This window comes from Phoenix dactylifera, chromosome 2 (assembly GCF_009389715.1).
Source record: "Phoenix dactylifera cultivar Barhee BC4 chromosome 2, palm_55x_up_171113_PBpolish2nd_filt_p, whole genome shotgun sequence".
Classification (NCBI taxonomy): Eukaryota; Viridiplantae; Streptophyta; class Magnoliopsida; order Arecales; family Arecaceae; genus Phoenix; species Phoenix dactylifera.
The window spans coordinates 14,460,339-14,477,040 of NC_052393.1; the positions used below are offsets into that span (position 1 = coordinate 14,460,339).

The 16,702-nt window shown below is 39.1% G+C and overlaps 2 protein-coding genes across 10 annotated transcripts in view; both read right to left on the reverse strand.

Annotated features, from left to right (window-relative positions):
• Positions 1-4,282: 4,282 nt before the first annotated feature.
• On the reverse strand, positions 4,283-9,996 carry LOC103721293. Of its 6 annotated transcripts, none has more exons than XM_039123037.1 (7): positions 9,771-9,996; positions 8,696-8,700; positions 8,452-8,601; positions 7,808-7,884; positions 5,846-7,717; positions 5,254-5,446; positions 4,283-5,176 (listed from the first exon to the last, which is right to left on the reverse strand). In XM_039123037.1, the coding sequence occupies exons 3-7, from the start codon at positions 8,591-8,593 to the stop codon at positions 4,500-4,502; spliced, it is 2,961 nt and encodes a 986-aa protein (XP_038978965.1). In that variant the 5' UTR covers positions 8,594-8,601; positions 8,696-8,700; positions 9,771-9,996; the 3' UTR covers positions 4,283-4,499. The 6 variants fall into 6 exon arrangements, with proteins under 6 accessions (XP_038978965.1, XP_017701709.1, XP_008809663.1 ...); XM_017846220.3 differs by having other exon boundaries at positions 8,696-8,757; XM_008811441.4 differs by having other exon boundaries at positions 5,846-7,729; positions 8,696-8,757; positions 9,771-9,995.
• A 5,315-nt stretch (positions 9,997-15,311) lies between these two features.
• Positions 15,312-16,702, reverse strand: part of LOC103721294 (DNA mismatch repair protein MSH1, mitochondrial) — a 63,221-nt gene continuing 61,830 nt past the window's right edge. For 3 of the 4 annotated variants that reach the window (XM_008811444.4, XM_026810098.2, XM_039123048.1), the window contains 2 exons: positions 15,904-16,617; positions 15,312-15,830 (listed from right to left, as the gene is read on the reverse strand). In XM_008811444.4, coding sequence (XP_008809666.1) covers positions 15,600-15,830; positions 15,904-16,617 — 945 coding nt within the window. In that variant the 3' untranslated portion in view covers positions 15,312-15,599. The remainder of the gene's footprint in view (positions 15,831-15,903; positions 16,618-16,702) is intronic. The other variant, XR_606288.4, reaches the window with a different exon arrangement.

A 16,702-nucleotide genomic window follows, 5' to 3' on the forward strand; every position in this document is an offset into this window, starting at 1 on the left:
AGTAGCCTTGAAGGAAAAGGGTCATCATATAAGCAGTAAGCTTCTCCGGACGGATTTTTATCCGTTGGTATTTTACCGTTTCACCAAGAACTCGTGTCCGGTGGCTGTCTCCAGTTGTTATGTATGTAAGCCAGGGCTCTTTTTTTATCTTAATTCGGAGGCTTTCGGGTGTAATCGTTTCCGGTTTCCTTAGTTACTGTTGGATTGTATCTTTTTTTTTATTCCGGTTTGGCTGTATCTTTAGCCAGTTTACAAAAAAATTAAAAAGATTAGGCTAATGTTGAAGATATCCTTAAAATTAGATCTATCAAATTTTTGAACTGTTCTGTTCATTTGGTGTCACGTGACCATCAAATAGTACTATAGAATTATATCACAATCAAACTGCCTAATCATCACCCGCTTTGAGATCTATGCAGACAGAATGACATTTGAATCAACCCATCAATGGTTTCAGAACTTGTTTGTACCTCCGCGGGCCCAAATAATTTTACAGATTTGGGTCGGATCGGGTCGAATCAGGACGGGGCAGGTCGTAGGATTGAAAATCCAAAATTATCCAAATTTCAAATGGGTCGAATCAATTTGGATCTGAATTCAGTAAACCCGCATCCCATATAGCCCCAAATAATTTTACAGATTCGAGTCGGGTCGGAGCGAGGCAAGTCGTAGGATTAAAAATCCTAAATTACCCAAATTTCAAATGAGTCGGATCAAGTCGGATCTGAATTCAATAAACCTAGATCCAATCAAAAAATGGAACGGATCTAATTTAAGAATCTGACCCGACTCCACGGGTTCTCTGAAATAGGTTGGGTTGGGTCATGGGTCAAACCCGGCCCATCTGCAGCCGTAAGACTAACACCATTTGATGGTCGAAGAGTTAAGGGACCGCTTTAGAATAAGGGACCCAAAGCTGTAGAGGTGTTTCTGTATTTTTTCTAAAATACCCAAGAGAGAAGGTATAACCTGTCTCGAGCCCAATTTCAAAATACATATAACTAACTCTCCACGAACCTTCTCTCGTGACACCAAAAAATATGATTTATATATTAAGAAATAATTTTTATAGTTTTATCCAAACGGACCAAACCAATTCATCTAATATGTCATGTCTGATTTTATCACTCTGTTCTGACTCTACCCGCCCAACGACATCCCAAGACATTGTACGTGGCAGACGAGGGTAATCTTTTTTTTTTTTCCTGCTGTTAACATGGGTACTATCCGAATCCGAATATACCCAACAAAATTAAAAATAGGATATCACAGAATCTCCTAAGTAAATTCTCTCTTCGGATCTATAGGTTGCCACCAGAGTGATTGGCCGTATAAGCAGCCACCCAGTCTGCCAGCACTATTGGCCTCTCAGAATACGTGCTTAGCCTGAAAGGTCATTCCATCCCTGCTCATTGATCAAATATTCCGAAGTAGGGGTGGTCCCCACTCCGACCACTCGAACCTTTTTGGATCCAATCTATCACTTTGACTGAGTCACCTTCCACAATGATGGATCTGGCCTGCAAAATCCGGCGAGCATAGCGAATGCCCGCTCAAGCCGCATGTAGCTCAACTCCAGAAATCATGGTATCCGACAGCTGACAACTGCCATGCGCCACCATCCTCGAGCGCGAGTCCCTAATCACAAAGTCTACGACCCTTTTGTACCCTTCATTTAGTACTGACCTATTAAAGTTGACCTTAAAAAAGCTCACGGATGGGAGCTTTCATATGAAGAACACCATCCGTGGCCCTGGAGGATAATGACTTAGCACGCACGCACATACGCATACTTATTTGCCAATTAGTTGCTGAGCGGCAAATCAGGACAGCCGCCGTTTACCCAGTTCACATAGCCGTCAGCAAGTAGCTTGCAGCCTAATAGCTTTAAAATTTTATTTTTAAAAAGCATATTTAGTTTATTTCTTCCTTTCTTTTCCTTTTTCCTTTTTTCTATTTTTTTTAATTGCAGTATGGGGTTAGCCCAAGCCAGCTTCTGACTACCGAAAGATGTTGGGTGGTCTCCACAGCTAGTGGTAGCAGTGCGGACTAAAGGCTATGCATTGCCACACACCAAAAAATAAAAATTAAAAGAAAGGGGAAGATAGGTAGCAATTTCTGCTGGCTTCTGCAAGAAGTTGGGGACTGTGTGATGGTTTGTAAGTATTCTTCTGCATAGTTGTGGGGTGTGGAGACTGCCTTGTGCGAATTTGCTGCTGCTGCTTCTGCTTCTGATATCCTTATTCAGAACAGATAGTTGGACTCATTTGAACTTCCTAAGAATGATTCAATAATTAAAAACTATGCCATTAATATTGCTGATTTCTCTTCCTTGGTTGTGGTAGCACTAAAGGTCAGTTTTAACCAAGAATCGCTGGATTGGTACCAGTAGGCATACCAATTGGCTACCGGACCAGTTCAAACCGGATCGAAGCATCCAACAATCTAAAATGGGCCTATATAGACCGGTACGGAGGCCGGCACGACATTCTTTGGTTCTAACTGGCCAGCATCTAAATGCTTGGGACCTTTAAAATTTCAGTAATTGGCAACTAGTAAAGATTCCTTGCCTCTACCATTCATCCAAAGAATCATCAGTGTTGGGGATGATCCGCAGTTGCTAAAACTTCGAGTGAAGCAGATGTAAAAGCTTCCCAATGGTGTTTGGGCCACTCCTTAAACGATCCAGGGCTGCCATTTGGAGTCTGAGTGGCTCTATCATGCTCCAAGGCTGGTCTTGGATGCTCTAGTCTCACCTAGACCAGAAAAAGCGACATTGGTTTTATTCTTCTTCACGATCATGTTGCACTTGGCCTATTACTTTTCTGAGGACTCCAAGAGCCATCAATACCCCATGCTTTGGGCATGACAAGTAGATGTAGTTCAGGCCATGGACTATTCTATTACCCTGAGGGACACAGTAAGCAGAGCTCTCGAAGAAGTTTCAAAGAAATGCCTATGAAACAAAATTGAATACAGAGCAAAGTTAAGCTACTCATTGCATTATATTAGCAAAAAAAGCCAGAAAATACATGATAATGACTGAACTCGAATAAATGACGCTTCACTAGAAAGAAAAAAGAAATATAATATCACTTTAATATTGGATTAACTTTGAATTCAGATTAACTTGTGGTAGCAACAACAATCTCGAAGACTCGTTGCAATGTGAAATCATCGAGAGCGAGAGAGATTACATAGACGATCCCTTTCGGTTGTTTTTCGGCTTGCTAACCTTATCTGTGTCAAGGTTATCGATGCGAGCACGTCTTGTAAGATTCGATTCGATTCCAAGGCTCAGGTATGGATATCAGTCTCACAAGGTTGTGTATATAATTAATAAACCTCTAGTGCATCTCCTTGGCTAGTGCAAAAACTAATGAGCAAACTTGGTACCAACTAAAAGACAGAAGAAACAAAATCCAATTGGTTGCCTTTTGCTTATTGTTTTACGTAGTTGGCGCACTTCCAAGAATAAAACTCATTGGCTAAATGAAAGTTTGGTACCCCCACCGACAGGCCAGATCACATACAGCTCATGTGATGGCTATTTGAGATGCCAGGCGAATGCTGTAAAACAGAAGCAACCAACCACACACCTTGACCGGACACCAAACAAAACAAATAAACTAGGACCACAATGATGCCAACCCCACAAAATTTATTTATCTCAGAGACCGACCAACTCCCAGAGTCAATTCAATAATTCTGTAAACCAACTTCTCCTCAAAAGGAAATAAAATTCACAAATTCTTCTACCAACTAAAGCTGTATTTCCGAGAATGTCGGAAAGTGTTTCAAGGTCCTCTTATCCTTCCTTCCTGCAGCCTGTCAGTTTAACAAACAGATCCTCCTAATCTCATTAACAAATGTTATAAGAGTCTGACAGGATTATAAAATGGTAGGGAGATGACTATAATTTAATGTTTTGCACCTTGACAGGTATTCTAGACTGTTGTATTTCTCCAAGAAGGAAAAACCAGGGGGCCCTTTCTTTTACCTTGCCCAGAAAGAGACACTTCTCAGAGCCTGTCACTACGACCACCCACAGCTCCAGGCCTCCTCGGCATTTAATCTATTTAACACACTGATAAGGTCACAGCTGATATAAGATATTTAACATATCCTCCAACAACAAGGCATTATTGGCCCACCATTATCCGGAGACACCTTTATATTGCATGGTTGGTGATAATGATGTCTTCTACTGTAATTGTCAAGGCATAAACATCGCAAGTAAATAATATAAGAAACATAAGATTAGATTTGTAGACGCAAGAAATGAACAAGGTGAAAGAATTAGCATTTGCCAACGGTTCTATGAGCAATCATCAAATATCAGAGGATAGAGAATACACAAAGATTATCACTTGTCGGAATGTAGATATTAAACAATGCAATGGCCATCATTACCACAGTGAAAACAACGGCATTAATTAGCAGAGGCCAAAAGAAAAGGGGAAAAAAAGAGTAAAACATAAGAAATGAACGAGACCTCATTACAAACATGTACCAGCAAAGTCTACCAAAGCGTCTCTGACCAAATCCTCCAAAACCTCTCCACCAATCTCGATACTAATCTCATCTATTTCTGACCTCAATGACTCAGCCCATCCTCTTCCTTCTACCTCCCTCCTCAAAACTCTGTCCATCAAAAGATTGCTGTTGTCAGCCTCGCATGTCACATGCTTCCCCTCACCTGAAAACCAATTCCTAAGAAGACCCCATACCTCCACCGCAAATGGAGTACCAGGTGAAGTATTCTTCTGGGCATGATGGTAAGCACCCTTCCATGGGTAGGCACTTAGTAAGGTAGTCCGACCAATTTCTAACAGTGCTGCATTGACACAGTCAAACAAAAGCCTCTGATTTGATCTCCTCTCCCTCGACTTAGCCTCTTCCTCCTTCCGATCCAAGAACTTGTCGAGCAATATTGGATCCAAGGGGCTGTCCACCGAATGCCAACTGGCAAATACCATGTCAGACTTCTCACTATTCAAGCCAGCAGATGACAACAACTTCTGGACAAGCATAAATCGTTCTTGTTCTTCATTGTCTGCCTTGGACAAAGCCCTATTCAGTTTTGAGGGATCTGTTGTCAATGTTTCCTGGCGGGTGTCATCCCATGCTAATGAACGGGCAACTGACTCAAATGGTGAAGACCTAGACAGTGCTTCTGAAGGAAGATGATGCAGGATCCCATTAGCATATGAAAAGAAAAGATTTGCAGATAAGTTTAAGCCTGAAACTTACGCTGTTGTCCAGCATTGGCACTTTCAGATGACTGGACCACATTATCGTTGGCATCATCTTCAAAAGGAGCATCTAGAACTGAAGTGGGACTGGGCTGATCACAGTTAGTACCTGAATTTTTGGAGGACCTAAACTTTTCCTGGTTCTGACTCAAATTACCAGATGTCCTGGGTTCCTCAAGAGAAAGAGTAGCCTGTCAGGAACGAAAATGTTCTTTGTAAGAAACAAATTGGAGGAAAAGAATCAGTGTAATTTGCAGAAAGCACATACACGACTAAGTCTAACATGCATTGATTATTTATTGAGCAGCATAAACAGAAGAGAGGCATAGATAAAGAAGATATTCCTTTCATATTTTTGTGATTTTATTAACAAAAATTAACAAAAAGAAATCAAATCACAACAGTTCAAAGAACCCTACAAGAAGGAAGAGCAAAGATTCGGAATAGCAAGAAAACAAGGAATAGAGCAACAACAAACAATTTAAAATTACTATTTTGCATAGCAATATACAACTCATTGGAGGTAAGAAAGCGTGTTATTCACGTAAACCAAGATAAAGTGGACAAGATATAACGCACAGATGGCAAACCTGACAAGAGAAATAGCCTTGTCTAGATCCATCACTAGGCAAAGTTGGCGGGGCAGTGCAGGCAGATTCTTCCTCTAAATTTACTGGTGGACTTTCCATGAGTAAACTATTGTGAACTGATTTTGATAAATCATCATTTTTATCAACAATTGTCTCAACACTGCCAGAATGACATCTATCATCAGAGCCCACCAAGGGAGAAGGAATAGGTTTCTCTCTGCGCTTAGGGAAGAAAAAACTTGAAACTTTTCCTCTGAAAGATGATTTCTCATTCTTAGACTTTGCAACCTCCTTTGTAGCAATAGGTTTGTTAATTTCGGAGTTGGAAGCTTCAAAGCTCAACCCAATATTTTCCAAAACTGAAGACAAGACTGGGACAGATTTCGACCTTGATAAAGTCAGGGGGGGACACTGACCATCTCCAATATTTGTCCTACCAATGGATGAGCAGGCTGCTGGTGCCCTCAATTCATCGTCTCCTCCAAACAACTTGCTGCTTGAAGAAGTAAGCCCTCCAACACCACCCTCTTCTTTCTTCACCCCAGGAATGGCAAGCATCTCGCCCAAAGTGCTCGAGCTCCTAGGCATTTGCATTTGTTCTTGACCTGTCCCATTAGATGCCACCAAAGCCAACCTCTCTGAAAGCCGTTTCTTGGCTTCCCTAATCACTGAAGACTCAGGTGAACATGATGCCCGGCCAAAAGATGAGACTGAGAAAGGACTGCCAAATCTGTTAACATAATCCCATGAATGTTGTGAAGTTGGAGTCACAATCTCCAAGTCACTATTGCTACCATCCTCATCTCCCATGTAGTCATTTTCTGACTTACAGAATGAGCTCTCATCTCCACCATATCCATTTGAATACAGTGAAGATAACAAAGAATCATCCCTCCGGTGGCAACTCAGACTCTCCCGCATCTGCTGAGTGGTTCCCTTGGCTACTTCTCTCGGATCTATGGCTTCATTATCTTCCAAACTTTCATAAACATCACTTTGTTGCGGTGGTTCAGGTGACATGATACGGGAGTTCACCTTCGTCTTCATGTCATGGGGCTTCCCAGGGCTAGGCTTTAAGACTACTATTCTTGTTGGCTGAGACATGCTTTCAGCCTCTGAATTGGTGAACCTTTTGCTCCAATAAGGCTTGTTTGTCTCCCATCCACCCTCATCAACTCTTGGATATTGCTGTTTTTTCACCAGTTTTTCACCTTGTGTCTCAACTGTTTTTGATGGCTTTAATACAGTAATGCATTGTGTCTGAGGTGCTGGAGGAACCATATAGAGCTCTCTTATTTGCTTTGAGAAGAGGGAATTTGGTTCTTCAAGAAATTTGATGAATAAATCTTTGTTTGAACTCAGAACCTCAAGAGCATCTTGAAACTCCTTGGACTGAAGGAGCCTTTCATCTGTAGCTAGACGTTTGGCTTCCATAAATTTCTGACGAACGAGAGCCATTCGTTTCTCATTCTGGTCTTTGTTGTATCTTCCCTTCTGTAGAGGTTGATCCTTGATGCGGTTGGTTCTTGATGGTTGTTGCCAGACTTCAAATACGTCCCTATATTCCATCTTCTCATGGGCATTCTCACATGGCATTGGCTTGTTAAAATAGACATCTTCCTGCTGCTTGTGACCCTGAAATGGTCCTGTTAAAGTAGTCCTTGAATAGCCCTCTTGTGTGTTCCTTTTGTTTGCAACTAACACAGGTTTCGTGGCTGGCAGATCATCATCAAGACCCATTAATCTAGCAACGACACTAGGTGGCTTCCGATTCAACTCTGTTTGTTTTGACATCTCCTGAGCTATCAGCATTTTCACCAGTGTTCCGCCTGACTTCTTGATTGAAGAACTCTTCCTCAAATCACTAGCAATCTGCACTGAAGTCTAAATCAGAACACAGAAAAAAACTCCATTAGATATGGATTATGTTTCACCTCAAGCAACACTGTCAAGGTTGCTTACTTGTTTGCCATCAACATAAAGTCCAGCTGGATGCAAGGCTTTCTTAACATCAGGCTGGTTTCTGTGAACTGGAGAGCCTGTTCAATGGTTTATCCACATTAACAACACCACGAATATGCTCAAGAATCAATTAGCAACTTGGATTGGTATTCTGAACCCCTCCCACCCCCCACAAAACAACAAAAAAGGTAAACTTCATGTATAATGATGGAAAAAGCAATAAATTAAAATAAAAGGCAAAAATCATCTTTTCTACAAAAACATATTTTTGCAAAGAAACTGAGTTTAGTCCAGAAAAAATATACTGATTTATCAGCTTAAGTACGAAGATACAATTAAATTGTCCAAATTAACAAAAAAAGGGCAAACTGTAAAATCGAAACAGCTTCTGAAAAGCCCATAAATCTGAAAGCAAAAGAAAAAAAAAGGACCAGACTGACCATCTACAAGCAGCAATTTTGAGCGCAGAGTTGCATAAGCGAACTGAGAATATCAAGAAAAAAACAGCAATCTACGAGGATAACAAGGAAGAAAGGGCTTCAATAAAAATATTTCAATAACTTCAACTACCACAGATTCAAACACAACACTTTACAGGAAAATTATGTGAAATTAACAACATCATGAAGAGGAGTCTTAAATACCATCTCTATGAGCTTTATCAGTTAGAAGCTTGGTCCCAGCCATGCCCGTACTTGACAAGTCAAATATGTTAATCATCCTTCCCATACAACTCGGGAAGGGTTTCTGCAGGTCCTGCACCTTCCTCTGCTGAAATCCACTCATCACAGCACCTGTAGATTGAAATGGAGACAGAAGAGAAGCCCATTAGAGAAAGTTCTTCACCATCAATCCAATCTCAGAACTAAGTAATCTAAAATCACCTACCAAAGCTATCAAGCAGAACATTTCAGATGAATGAGATAGATAGCTCCCCCTCAAGCCTCAAGTTACAAGAATAATAAGCTAAAATTAGGAATTACAGAATTATGCAAGATAATAAATGCAAAGTTCGAACATTTATAGCCAAAGATTCTGTCTTTAAACCGTGAGAGAGAAAAGATTACTATAGAAAAGTAGGAGTTTTTTTGGATTACAGTCACGAAACAGAGCATTACAAGACCCACATTGACGCTCTAATCTCATCCCTGTGCAATTTAGACTTCTATAAAGATGCTGCTTCCAGCTTTTCTTTTTACCAAAATTGGGCATAAATACTACTAATTATTGATAAATTTTCGTAATAAGAACCCCTAAAAAAAGATCCTATGAGACAGTCTCATGCTCAAAAAATGGCAAGAAATAGCACGTGAACCCTAGATTCGATGAGTACTGGGAAGACGCGAGAAAGTGAATGAGAAAGAGGAAAAAAGAATGACCGAGAATTCAAAAAGACGGAGATACGAAAAGGAAGAAAAGCGACATATCGAATTTGCAAAAGCCCTTTTTTTATAAAAAAAAATAAACCACGATCCAAGAAAATGACGTACTCTCTCTGAAGGAATCTAACTGTAAAAAGGCTGCATTTTTCTCGGAAAGATAAGGAAATCAGAGAAATTAAAAAGCGCAAACTATTTACGAAATCGCTACCAGCCCACCTCTCCAACCCCAAATCGAATGCGAAATTTCAAAGATCCACACAAAAGACACAAGATTCCAACCCAAAGCCTACAATTTACCACACCCCCCTCTGAAGCAGAAAAAGACTACAGCGAGGCAGAAACTGTAGCGGACTTCACCGGAACCCTAGATTCGGGCACAAAAAAAAAAAACCTAACTCCAAACCCCAACTCCACAATGCCGCATTCCATCAGAGAACGCGATCGGGCGAGCTTCGGGAGCCGAGATCGGAAGCCAGACCGGAAGAAGAAGGACGAAAAAAACGACTGATACGCGACATTACAAATCTAAGCCATTTTTAAGGAGATAACCCAATAAGCTTTCATCGATCCCCCAACCTCACCTTCTTTAATCCCCCAAAATAGCTCCTCCGCCGCTTCCTCCATCACCACCGGACCAAGTCATCTCCGGTCAATTCTCCGGCGCCCGGAAACCTCACAGCCAGTGGCTCAGCCGCCGCGCTCTCCGTCAATTTTTATCTGTTTCGGTCCATATACCGGCTTTAATGGTGGAACGGATAAACTCACGGCAATTATTGCGCAAGTGCACGCTTTTCTCCAGCGGGACTGGACCTATCCCAGCGCCCACCGAAAAGAAGGACGGTATTTATTTATTAGTATACGCGGTATAAAATAATATTATTTATAAATGGAACTGAATTAATTAATACGGAGATGCTGAACCTGAGGGTGTCGGTGATGGGGTGCAGATTTCGGTGCATTTTATAAATTGTATTGGTCTAATAAATGAATGCAGATCGTTTTTTTTGTTGAGAGAAGCACCAGTCTGTGGGTCCCTGACTGTGGCTGTCTCTTTCTTAAAAAAAAAACTATGCTGGGGCCCGCTTGTCCAACTCACACTCTGGATATACTTCACGAAAAAAAAAAAAATCTTCGCATCAATGGGCTGAGAGAAAGACAAAAGTACGCCTGGAGCAATATCCTGTCAGCTAGGTGAAAAGCTGCCCGTGACACTCCAAATTATTTTATTTTTTAATTTTATTAAATATATTCGTACTTTTCAAATATGATTCACTTATTTTAGTAAAAAAAATACATGAATTACAGAATTGGAAAGCGAGTTTTACCTAAATATTTTTAGAAAAGAAATTATTGGCACCCCCGAATTTTTCTGAAAAGTGTTAGGAAACTCTTCCTCCTCCATTCAAAGAGTATTTTTAAAATAATTAGTCATGTACGATGCCATCTAATATACAACCTCGTCGGCCTTTCTGTACATATGCTTCGCCTAAAAGACCAATCTGTTACCGGCCACTTATGAGTTGCTATTGGGTCACCAAAAAAAAATGCTAAGCATTAGTGGGTGGTGACATTGGAATGCCATCTTTTTAGGTACGTGAATAATAACTTTTACCTAAATACAATTAGCATTCCTGTTTGCTTCCCAAATATGTTTAATTTAATTTTGGTTGTAAATGCCTGCCAGCTAGTGCAACGCATTTCCTTGAGGATGAAGCAAGGAAAGGCTGAAGAAATACCCTTTTTGAGGACTCAATAGCCACATCTGTTTAGAGGTATTTATAGTTTTATACCTGGTTGCCCCAGAAAAATAGCTGTTCCCTGTGCTATATTTCCTGTTTGTATATATATCATATTATACATCTTATGCACTGAATGGAGAGTCAGAGAATATTTGTATTTATATTCTTAAATAAGTTTCAAGGGGTTTGGGAGTTTTCTCTTTTCTTTCTCTTTTTTTGTATTTTCAATCTTTATGTCAAACTACCAGAAGATGTGGATAGTAATTTTTCCTGGCATCATGAGTTTTTGAAAGCTTTTGCTCTATGAATTTTCTATATATAAAACATTTTGTCCTAATTGAATTCAGTCACATGTAGAATTTTTATAAAACTATAGTATAATTTCTCTTATATTGCATGAGCTTTTTAATTGGTAATTATTTAATTTACACATGCAGGGAATAAAAGGAAAAAAATAGAAGACTAACATATGGACAGGTGGAGTTGTCTTTTTTCTGATACTAATGGCGGTATTCATGCACTTATGGTATGAGGAGCCAGTGTAAAAAAAAAAAAAAAAAAGAGGGTGCGTCCTTAGCGGTCAAGCTCAAATTTCATAATTTAGATCTTGAAACGATTTTGTCAAATTAAAAATTTTCTTTTCAAAAAATATTTTGATCGGACATATTTCATAATTCGAAAAGAATTAAGCAGAACAACAGAAGATAAAATTAATGCAAAAGTTGAAATCTATCTCATGTAGAACTTTAGTTTTTTCGTGTTTATTTCTAGCAGTCATTTCTATTTTAGAAAAGTAAATTATATTAGAACAGAAGAAGAATTCGATCCGAACTATGCAAAGGTAGATCTTACCATTGTAAATAGAGGCTATCTATCTTAGTTTTATGATCATTAATAAAAAAAGATGTAAATCCTATTTTTATAATTTTTTTATTTTTTTATTTTTTTGAAAGTTTTGAGTTGAGTAGGTTGAAATTGTTTTTTCTTTTCTATCATATCAATAATTACTGCTTTTTTTAAAAAGAAATAAATTTACTATAGTATCAAAAGCATTTTCTTATTTAAATTTTTGAAGTCCGCATCTTACAATAAATATGCTCTTGCAGAAATGGGTTCAGGAACACATAGGAAGATATTGAACTTCTACACTTCATTATTATATCTTATTATAAGAAATATAATATTATTTTTATGTCTCACATCAAAATAAATAATAAATACTATGAATTATGTTAGTTTATTATCATATTAACTAATAATAACCTAGGCGGCCTCCTAATCTACGTTAACAAAATTTAAAAGAGGTCATAACCACAAAATAGATATGAGCAGAAATGACTTACAACAGATCTTTTTCCCTTGCATCTCTTATATATCAACATTTAATTATTTTTATTTTACTTTCACATATAAATTAAAATTCTGCTCTTTCCGCATGGGAAGCAAAAGTTGACGCCTCGTTTCCCTTGGCAAGTACGCACGTAGCTTCTTACGGCCGCCTGCACTATTAATTACAGACAATTTAGTAAAAAAACTGTGTTTTGTTCCATGCAAGAAGGTAAGGCTCATTTCATGCAGCAGATGGGCAGGAATTGAAATCTAAACTAGTGGTTATTACAAATCGATCATTTTAACATTTAATTATGAAAATATTTATTAAGATCGTAACTATTATATCAGATGATATCTTGAGATATTCTAAGTTTCACCAATTGAGATTGTAAGAGTATAGTTTTGTTTACGCCGTCCAAATCCCGGCAAATGGAATATAATCAAATGTGAGATATGGGTTCACATCCGTCGCGTGTGAGCTACTGTTGTAAAGTTAATAATAATAATAATAATAATAATAATAATAATAATAAAAATAAAGCGAGATATGGCGTGGTAGGTTTTGCTTGAGATTTGGTTATAATAGCCTAACCCATAGTTGGTCCGATCTGAGCTGGGCCATTGCCATCTTCTCCATTGTAAAGTGGAACAACCAGGGTCCATTGCAGGAACCTACTTTGATATCAGCGCATGTTAGATCCTGTCGGCAAGGGATGCAAGATGACAGAAAGGGAAACCGGCAAGTATTAGGTTGCACCACAAGTGCAATGCCAGTTTCAAAATTTTAAAATAGATGGGCCGTCTTATGAGCAAGGCCACATGAACCCCTCAGTAATTTGGATTGGAAGTTTCCTCGGGCCAGATATGGACTTGGTTGGTACTCTAAAATATTATAAATCTCTTTTATGTAATTTTAGTACTTTATATTTAATGTTTAATTAATGGTTTACTGTACCCACTGAATAAATAGATGAGTTTTTTTTTGGCATGAATACTCTTCTAAAAACTCAAATTTGTATGAATAACCTCTTCATATTTATATTTATTTCTGTACCTTAATAAAATAAGGTTTTTGTACAAATGCTCCTAATATAACAATTATATTTTTTAGTTAAAAATAAAATAAAATTTTAAAATTACTTTTTTGTCCTCTATCGCAATTGCCTTATCAATATTTCTTATTGTACATCTACCCATTAAGAATATTTTAATCATTTTAATTTGAAACCGTTAATTTTTTTAATGGCGTTAGATGACATGGTACGTATGCAAAAATAAGGATAAAAAAGGGCAGAATAGTAAAACAAGTGTTTTATGAGGATATACATGTAAATATCAATTTTGGAAGAGTATTCGTAAAAAAATTGATATTCAGGAGGGTACTCATATAAAAAGCCCTAAATAAATTAAGTTTGATGTTACTCGGTTCAAGGTATGCTATGAAAGGCATTTTCTTTGGAGTAGAATTTGCCCTAGCCAGGTGCCAATAGTTTAAAACCCTAAACCCGAAACCCTAAATCCTAAAAACCCTAAGACCTCTTTAGAGTGGGTCGGCTTGAATCTTTAGCCTAGTCCGTAGTTCTATGATTTTGCTAGTTGCAATGGCTCAAATCACGAATGTCTTGGGACTGCTGAGTATTTATAAATATAATTCTAGCCCAGTCTATAATCCTATAATTTTGCTGGTTGTACTTGCTCAACCCCCGGATCTCATAAGATTTTCAACCCAACCATCCGAACAGGCCTAAGTGTAAATGTAAAACCGAAGGAAGTTGTTGGAAAATATGTTACTCTTTCTTCAAGACTTTTTCTCATTCACACCTGCTTTCTAGTGAACTCATGTCTCCTGTCACCGGAAAGTTCAGAAGCATCGCGAACAATAGTTGTTAGTGAAAGTGCGCTTTTATACCAAAAAGAAAAACAGAGATACTCTTTGATACACCAGACGTTTAAGAGCTGCAATCTTGCCATCGCGTGCCATTGAAGCGATTGGATAATTAGAAGGATCCCACCAACCGTCCAAGCCATACTGCGTCAGCTTATCCCCATGTGCACAAGCTCTCGACTAACCTAATCCTCTCTCTCTCTCTGTCCGCCCCAAATTTGGAAAACCAGGCTGAGATCTGGTTTGGAAGGGGAAGGGGAATTCGTCTGCCAAATTCCAATCTTTCCCTCGCAGGTTCTTGGACGTCTCTGGTTTTGCGCTTTTGGTGGAATGTTTTAAGGGCCAGAAATCTTGCGAATGGGTCAGAACACAACGCTGCAATTAGTTGACAATGCTATCGGCTGGCTTTGCCTCCTTTGCTACATGGGACAAGAAAGTTCTAAACAGGGCCTCAGCTTGACACTGAAAAGCAGATTAATCCTGATGTCCAAGTAGTCCGTTGCTATATGGATCCTACTCAGTTTCTTCTGTTAGGGCATATAATTCTCTTCACACCTTTATGCATCCTTGATTTCTTTGTCGATCATCATAACATATCAGAAGCATTCTTCATTGAAATGAAATCAGCTACAGGTTCTCTGTAAATCATCTTCAAAAAAAATCATTGTAAAAGACTTGTTTTAGCAGTTATTAAAGCCTTCTTTCATTTAAAAGGAAACCATTGGCTCATCAATCCAAAAGCCTCAGATAAATCATTGGCTCGTTAACCATGCAGAGTTTGTGAAAGGTGCTGTGTGCACACAATTTGCTGGCCTGGATGACAGACCATGGACTCTAAACCCAGCCGCCCACTGGGCATGTATAAGAGCTAATTTCGGTAGAGATTCTGAATATAGCATCAGTTAGAATCACTCCCTACGGTTGCCAAGAGGCACGATCTCTGCAAAGGCAAAATGCCCCCATAACATTTTTGCCAAGAGGAACTGTTTCTGGGCCATGTTCAATGGAAAAAGGAAAAAAAAAAAATTGTGGTCATCCCAATTTTGATATTCAACTTGCACCATCTGCTCCTATGAGTATCAAATCATGAGCTATCATAACATTTTGGTTTGCTTCCCAGTTTCTTCATATTTTTTTTTGGATTTAAACCATGGTCTTTTTACTGATTGACATAAGCTAATACTAGAATTATACTGAAAATTACACTGATAAAACATCTGTATCCTCCATATATTACAAAGAGACAATGTATGGCATTGTTATCTACAAAACTTTGAGCCAACACCCCGAGCTACAAAATTGGTGGAAACATCTTAATTAATGAAGCAGACAATTTGCTTCTTCGAAATCAAAAAAGAAAAAAAAAAGATAATGGAAGAAAAAATTCTGGATACCTTGTTAGCTGCCAAGATGGCGACCGCAGCATAGGGTGCATCCCCTGGCCACACATTGTTTCATTGGTGCAACTTAACAGGTTCCTTGGGGAGTCTAGATGTGCCGAAATTACGATGCTTACCGTCAGCTTTGTTGACGAGCCTGAAGCCTCGAAGGGGAAGTTCGTTGATGAGAAGAGTCTCAAGCTGACTTGCAATGCTCTTTCCTGGTACTACAACATATAGGAACTCCGCATTTTGCATGCCTTCCTTGGAACGATGAGCACGAACGCGGCCCACTAGGTCATCCGTCTGCATCAAAGTTCAAGCCCTTTAGACAATGAGAAAAACAAAATGTAAATTAAGCACGAGACGGGAACGTAACCTGTCCAACATATAATTTCTTGTCAGGTCTGAAGAGTACATAGATGCTGGAAGTGCCCACAGTTGAGGGAGGAGGCTGCTCCCTAGCACCTACTACAACACACATCACCTCTGCAAGCTCAGATATGCTCTTCTTCTTGTAAAGCTCTAACAACTTCTTCTGGCAGATTATGGTAACAGCACTCTCGACTTCCTTCTGTAATAGTTCCAAGCTGCCAAAAGGAAGAAAATCTAAACTAGTCCTCGAAGAATCACTGATTTCACCAAGACCACTTGCATAGAACTTTGCATTGAAATGCTCAGCTTTTGTAGAATTTGGAGAAATGTGTACATCAGTTACATTCATTGAAAGGTATAGCTCTTCAGCTCTTTGGATGATTTTTTCAGGAATGCCTTCCTTCTGGGCAGTTTCAAAGGCAAGACTCTCTCTACAGACTCCATCTATCAACTTCCATGTTGGTCTTATGCGGCCATCTGCAACCTCTGTTCCCATTGCTTTGTGGACAGTATTTTTTGTGGCTAAAGGCAAGTCGAAAATGCCATGCAAATGGGTTGATACAATGCCCAGGCAGCCAGTGCAATCAAGCATCTCAACAAAGCTACCAGCAATACAGGTTCCTTTTGCAGTTTCTGTGCCTCTACAGATTTCATCCACAAGAACTAAGCTCCTTCGGGTAGCTCTAGTGATTACGGAGCGCATTTCCGACATCTCAATCTGGCATATTGTAATATGATTAAAAGGACGTCAGAAGATCTTTGGATACCCTATTAATTTCAGGATAGCTCAAAAACTGCACCAT